Here is a 6885-nt window from a genome sequence, read left to right as displayed (position 1 = left end):
TGTCACAAGTTATTCCCCCGGTTTCTGTGTGTCTTTGGTCTCGCCCAAACTTGGTCCAGATTTGAGTCGCTTGTGTTTTGCTATCCGAGCGCGCTGTGCAGGAGGTGAAGGATCGCCGGTGCCCTCGCCACGTCGGGCTGTCAATGGCTTTCTGGACCTATTGCATTTGATTGCCCGGGCCGTTTTTGAGTGACCACGACCATGGATATTCTATGGATATTATGGACCTTGCCGGTCGTAATAGCTGTTGAAGGTAAGCACGCGTTTTAAAGAGCTGTGTGCATCCTCGTGCCGGCTTTTGACGTTGCAGAAGGTCCTCGGCGACCCATTGCAAATATGATGAGAGATAAATATTAGACGAAATGCATTTGTTTTGCTTTCATTTTCTCCAGCCGTTTTTGAATGATGTAGTATTTTTGTCGCAATTGTTATGCAGCGGACAGCAGCTGATGAGGATGAAGATGATGACGGTGATGGCGGTAGTGACAATGATGATGATGATGATGGAGGGACATAAACATGCCCGAGCATCCTCCAGTTTTAAAGACACAGATCGACTTTTCTTTGTCTAAAAACGTGCAAAACACACACAAAAAAAAGCGTCCATGCAAAATCGCTTCTTTTGTAACCTGCGCGGATAAGTAGTTTTGCAAGCTCTCGCGTATCGGGCTTTTTGATGCTGCTTCTGATGTTTAACAATACATATGAATGCTTTTTTGGTAATATTTTTATGATGCACAATTCCATTTACACAGTTTGTTAGTATCATATGAGCTACAGGGGTTGGGAAGCGTCACAACCTGAAAGATATCTTATAACGCCAATATACAGTTGTGCTCATAAGTTTGCATACAGCGACGCTGGCAGAATTTATAATGTGTAAAAATAAATTGCCAAGTAATCAGCCATAACACGTTTATTTTATTTTAATTGGGATTCAAAGTAAACAATATTTTTTTGATTTGTTCATTCAATTGCTATAATTTCCCCCCAAATGTGGCAGCCATTCACAAATCCTTCCATGGTGCATAAACTTAAAAGCAAATGTAAAAGAAGAAAAGTTAGAGTAGTACATTTGAATCAATGGTCAATTTTTCCCACTATGGTGCGCAGTTATTTTTAAAATGTTTTTCTAGAATTTTATGTTTTATGCAGTGACTTTCCCTTGTTCATTACAAGGTTGGTCTCGTATTCACACATGTATACTGAAGTCAAATCGCCTACAAATATTTGTTGCAAATGTAAAATGTATGCGCGTCACGAAATGTGTGCTATAATTAACAAAATTTAATTTAGGGACATTTTAAATGGACATTTGGCATTTTTTTATAGCCTACAACTCAATTTAAAGTACATACTAGTAATATGATTTGGAGCCACAGGGGTCGGAAAGTGTCACACTAAAAATGGGAAGTTACGATAAAAAATTTGTAAATAAAATAAATGTTTAAGCTTCGTCGCACACATTGGCATGCGCACCAGTGTTAAATCACTCACTGGATGGTTTTTGCCAATGTGTGTGTGTCACAAAATTTGGCAAAATATATATGACAGCTGGTATAAATTGAAAGCCATACTAACAGACTGAGTTATTATCGCATTTTGCATTAAGGAATGTTTTACCCTGCTGTGCTGCTTAGCAGCAAGAGAACACTTGTAAACATTGCAACTTAAACTTCTGTACCGTTTTGGCGACATGGTGTCGGCTTTTATCACTAAATGTCCAATTCGATTTGGTACCGTGCAGTGAGTGATGGACAATGATCCTCCTCGCCAACGGTCCAATGAAGTGACAAAAGATGGCTTACGTATGAAAAATGAAGGGTTGAAAAAGAGGTCACTGGAGCTCTAATCCGAAAAAAGAAAGGAAAAAAAAAAAAATCCCGGCATGCAATGGGAAGTGAAGCCTCCAGTGGATTGTTTGAACATTGTTATTGTTGACCTTTTTTTGGGTACTTTTTAATATTGCTTAAAAAAGTAGATTTGTTAACTATTTGCTGCTTGCCTGGCTGAACAATTAACACTGCTGGTTTGATGTGACTCAAAACTGCCCTGTGTTGCAGTCTACATCACATTGTTTTGCATTGTCGTCATAGTTTCCTTCCACCCATTATGACTGCCAATGCCTTATATTAAATACAGTACACAACAAACGAATGAACAACTAGTTTTGAAATATTCTTTTTTGAATGATATTTTTTAAAAGTGATTTTTAGTAATTTTAGTATTGATACATGAAGTCAATGCACAATTTGTCTTCGCTGGCCACATAAGATGATGTGGCGGGTCATATGTGGACCCCGGGCCTTAAGTTTGACATCGATGCTATAAAGTGTTCATAGTCACATTCTTCAAATAATTTTGTACAGTTATCGAGAGGTATTACGATGAGGAGTGTTGCATTAATTCACTTTAGGGAAACCGTTGATGTACCGGCCTTGATTTATTTGACGTCACCGAGACCACGTCGCGTCGTCGCCTCAATCAGTCGCAATGTGGGACAGCTACAGATGGCTTACATTCGATCCTTCTCTTTCAGAGGCGTTTGATTCATCCCGGGGGGATTGAGGTACAGCACTAAATTGTTGATTAGTGCTCTTGTGAGAAGCCACGTGGAATTATTGGTTAACCCAGAAGGAAAGGAGCGGCCGTGTTTCAAGATTAATGGAGGTGGAACGACAGGCAAATAAGGCGAGCTTTGTCAAACATGTCCAGGAAAACACACAGAGGATTTATCCCTGCTTGGGTTTCGGGCCCGTTCATCATCATCAGCGTTTAGTTGACAGCCGTACTAACGACAACGCTCTTCGAATTATGTTGAGTTGGAATTCAGATTTATACATGCCCATAAAACCGCAGTAGCGTGTGAAGTTAAAAGTGGAGTTGGGAATTCTCTAGGTGGAATCGCTTGCGTTTTCCAATTGGCCTCTGTTGCGGTGCTGCAGACATTTTCTGGTTGGGTTGGTGTTGCCGTGATGCGGCAGCAGTCTGCTAAAGGCCAGTATGCAAGTTCTTGTTGGGATCAGTAGGTCTTCAGATTCAGCTCTCCCTCTTTGTTTTTCTTTGACGGAGCCAGAATGGAACCAAAAGCATTGATGACCAAAATTCACTTGGTTGGGCCAATTTTTCCTATCTTTGTTAGAATAACATGAAGGAGGCAATCGCAACTGCATTTTGATCTTACGCCAGCGATGTGTGTCTGGTCTCGATAGTTTGAAGTGAGTCGAGCCGGAAGCGGCTTTAATTTGTGTAGTGTAGATCTCAACAGAGTAAAATATGACGATACACAATTCACATAGCAAGACATTAATTTATGATGGATTATATTCCTGGCGTTTCAACGCACACTATGAAAGTTACTCCTACCAAGTTGGTAAAGACTCTTTCATATGTAAATATTTTCTATTTTGAACCGGAATTGTTATGTAAGGATTGGATTTGTTAGTGTGACACGGAAGCATTTTGTTTTGAGTCAGGGTAACAAAAACCCGACGGGGGCGGGCTCCAAGAAATGGGATTAGAAGAAGGTAAAAATGAGCGAGCGCCTATATACCATTCGGGGGTTTTCCTCAGTGGGCCCAGTGAGCAGATGCGGCGCACTGGCGCGCATGCCAACCACCACAGTAGGCTTTCACAAAGAATCTGTCTCTATTCAAAACCTAATCCATGCTGCTCAGTGCCTCGGTATTGTCACTTTGCATGCACAATCTCAATTAGTGCTGCTACCAGTTGTTTTTTCCCTTGAAGGAGGTGTGCTGTATTTCACAGGCGTTTATGGATACCTTGTTATTTTGTTTTAGAGGGAGATCAAGGTTGAGTATAACTAATTACAGGTTTGCTGTTGCCAACGTTGCACAACATCACAGACTCCAGTTCACGGGCTTGTTTGTTGTACGCGGTAGACCTTTTGTCGGGTTCTCTCGGGCTGTGTAGTGCGTAATCAAAGCTGAGAAAGGAAAGGTTGGTGTGCTCCTTGAAGTCTTGCCAGAGAATTGCCATCCCGCAGGTTCCGTCCCACCAGGGTAGGATGCACTCTTTGGCATGGGTTTCGTGCCTTCAGCTGTCTGCTACTGACTGCTGCAGTCTGCGCTACGCAGGCCAAGCCTTCAGGCGTTTGTATCTTTAACTGTTCCAATCCGCATTGATTTGCCCTCAAGACCTGGTGCCAAAATTACCGGTAAGCATACTGAAAGCATTAACGTCTGAAGGAACAACATTTTAGATTAAAGAATAATAATGTGTCTTCAAGTAGAGGTCAGGATAGTGGGTTGTTGTTTTAATAAATAGTTTGACATCTTTATTACCGACAACATTCTAATTAATGAACACAATGGTAGCCAAGACTGTGCTTAAAAAAAAAAACAACCACTTACTTTATGGCATTTTACTTTTTTTTTTTTTTTTATGAGCAATAAAATCCGTTCCACATTGAACACACCACAAACCACCATGATTTGTCCTTTTAGAGACTCAAAATGTATTTTGTCTTTTGTTAATTTATTATTTCAACATTTATGATGACGTTCAATAATGAGAATGCAATAATGGCTTCCTATAAGAGCAAGTAGCTGCGAGCTACAAATCTCTATAAACTCATGATGTCATTAAAACACAACATTGGTACTGGACATGAAAATTAGCATAAATCAAATACGTATTATTGTCGAGTTATTTTTTAATGGCGATTACGTCTACCATTTTGAGTCTTCACCAGATTCAAGACTCAGTTGAGGTCCTATGATCACCAATGGCCACTATACGGAAACATGTTAAATGAGTCACATGGCAATCAACTTTAATGTATTCGTAAGAAAAGGACAGCAAATATCTGTTTACCTGTATAGTTTTAATAATTCAATAAAAACAGGGTTCACCCCGTTAACATTAAAGAGGCATTAAATCCATATCGGGCGCTTGGACTTGCAGTGTAAATTCAGCCTAAGCGTATTCATGTTTCACTCATTTTAGCAGACACACTCTGCCAGCTTAATTTTCATTCAATGTTGAACACACATAGCAAATGTAGCACCCCCTTTCCACTTTTCATTTTTCATTAGCGCTTATAAATTAGGTCATCTCAAGTAAAATCAGGCACGGGTTCGCATTTCCCCCTCATAACAGAACCTCCTCGGCTTGGGAGTTTCAGGAAGAAGATGACAAAAATGGGTTCGGCGAATTTGTGGACTTTGATCAGAGGCCGATTTGTTCTTGTGTGCTTTTGGCAAACCAAGTGTTCCAATTGTAGGTTCGTGACTAAAGCTATAATGCTGTTATTAAGCTTGATACGCTGATTAAGTACTCCCACGCATGAGATGCACCTACACTTGTAATGCAATTCAATTTGGTAATATCATAAAGGTACTACTGCCACTTTCAGTTTCCTATTCAGGTCATACTGGAGTGAGTCACATGGGGTGCTTCTGTCTTGTTGCAACACAATATGTCAATGTCAATCGAGTTCTTTAAGTGAATAAATTGAAATGGAAAAAGCTGTTGTGCTGCGCAAGCGTATCGGCTTACCGTTAACTCGCTTTTAATAATTTAAAATAAACAGTCTCTCACAGAAATGCGAATCTCAGAAGTCTGCAGACAGATACAGTACGACATATTAATTCCAGATTTTCATGTTGAATGATATTTTTGGACCAGTTGGTTTTCCAAGGGGGTTAGTCTCAGCGGCGTGGTGTTAAGTTTGCGTAGCACATTTGACGTAGACGAGGCGACATATTCAAATAAACATATGAAGGAGAAATGTTCACTACCTCTGCGTAACCTCCCCAAATGTTCTCAAAGGCATCTGGATCTAGCCAGCTTCGTTAGTGTATGGTAATTAGCGAGGTGCACTCTCTTTGCTGTGCCTTGTTTATTGGCTTGGCCCGATTCCTGTCGGGAATAGATATTATTGGGGGGAGATGATGTATTTTCTGTGGGTGGAATGAACGGATAAATAAATTAAATTAATAACACAACCTTTCTATAGTGGTCGTTTAGAACTAAATGGCCTTCTTCCCATCTCTTTTTGGGTATGCCTTCAACCTCAACCTTCTAAGTGAAACTGGCTTTAGGGGCTGGATTGTCAAAGAATACCCAGCACAAATTCTTCTTAGAAGGACCATGTAAAATGGCCAAAATGACCCAAAAGTGGTCACGGGAAGAGGAAAATGGCAAATTTCCCATCTTGTCTTTTTGTGCTGTGGTTCTTGCAACATTTTTGCGGCTATTCATGACAGACATGCTTCCTAAAGTTCATGCTGTGAAATGAACCTGCCTTCGGGGACTGAATTTTCCCCAAATCCCTAACAGTGTGGCTTGTCTCTTCCAAGCTGTAGAAAAATAGAGTGAGGAAAGCACAGAAGGGAGCGAGTAGCCTGAGAGAGGTCAGACCTCGTTTTGGAGAGCCCCGTCGGCACACACACACCCCAGGTACCGGGATGTCGGCTTTTATGCGCACTCGGCGAACACAAACCCGGGGCGGATTAGCAGTCGGGGCTCTCAATGTCCCCGGGAGCGCAGCCCGTCGGGCCGAGACAAAGCCAGTCTGATTGCATGGTCATCTGCATGACAAAGAGAGAGTCTTTTTCTACCTGAAAACGCTGCCTCGGCACACACGGCGCTACGCGGCACATCCATCAGCGACTCTAGAGCCACGTGACAACTCCCCTTTTGTTTCCACTCTATCGCTGCCCCTCTCTCCGGCCCATATGGTCTGTCCACTGTGACCCCTCCTTTACTGACCTTTCTCATTGGAAACTAATCTGCTGCATCATTGATTGATCTCCGCTGGAAGTTAAACGCTCTGTGTCATCGTCCCTCTCCAAAACAAAACCTAGTTGCGCTACCAGGGACGCATAATTTTCCATGTTGTTGATTACCTTGTAGACATGT

At 41.5% G+C, this 6885-nt stretch overlaps 1 protein-coding gene across 4 annotated transcripts in view; it reads left to right on the top strand.

Annotated features, from left to right (window-relative positions):
- Positions 1-84: 84 nt before the first annotated feature.
- The window catches only part of ephb2b (eph receptor B2b), a 98410-nt gene continuing 91609 nt past the window's right edge, over positions 85-6885 (top strand). For all 4 annotated transcript variants that reach the window (XM_037250786.1, XM_037250783.1, XM_037250784.1 and 1 more), the window contains exon 1: positions 85-253. In XM_037250786.1, the coding sequence (XP_037106681.1) occupies positions 202-253 (52 nt within the window). In that variant the 5' untranslated portion in view covers positions 85-201. The remainder of the gene's footprint in view (positions 254-6885) is intronic.

Source organism: Syngnathus acus, chromosome 5 (genome assembly GCF_901709675.1).
Source record: "Syngnathus acus chromosome 5, fSynAcu1.2, whole genome shotgun sequence".
In the NCBI taxonomy this organism is placed as follows: domain Eukaryota; kingdom Metazoa; phylum Chordata; class Actinopteri; order Syngnathiformes; family Syngnathidae; genus Syngnathus; species Syngnathus acus.
Note: the sequence above shows the minus strand (reverse complement) of the source record. Positions and strands in the feature narration are given on the sequence as shown.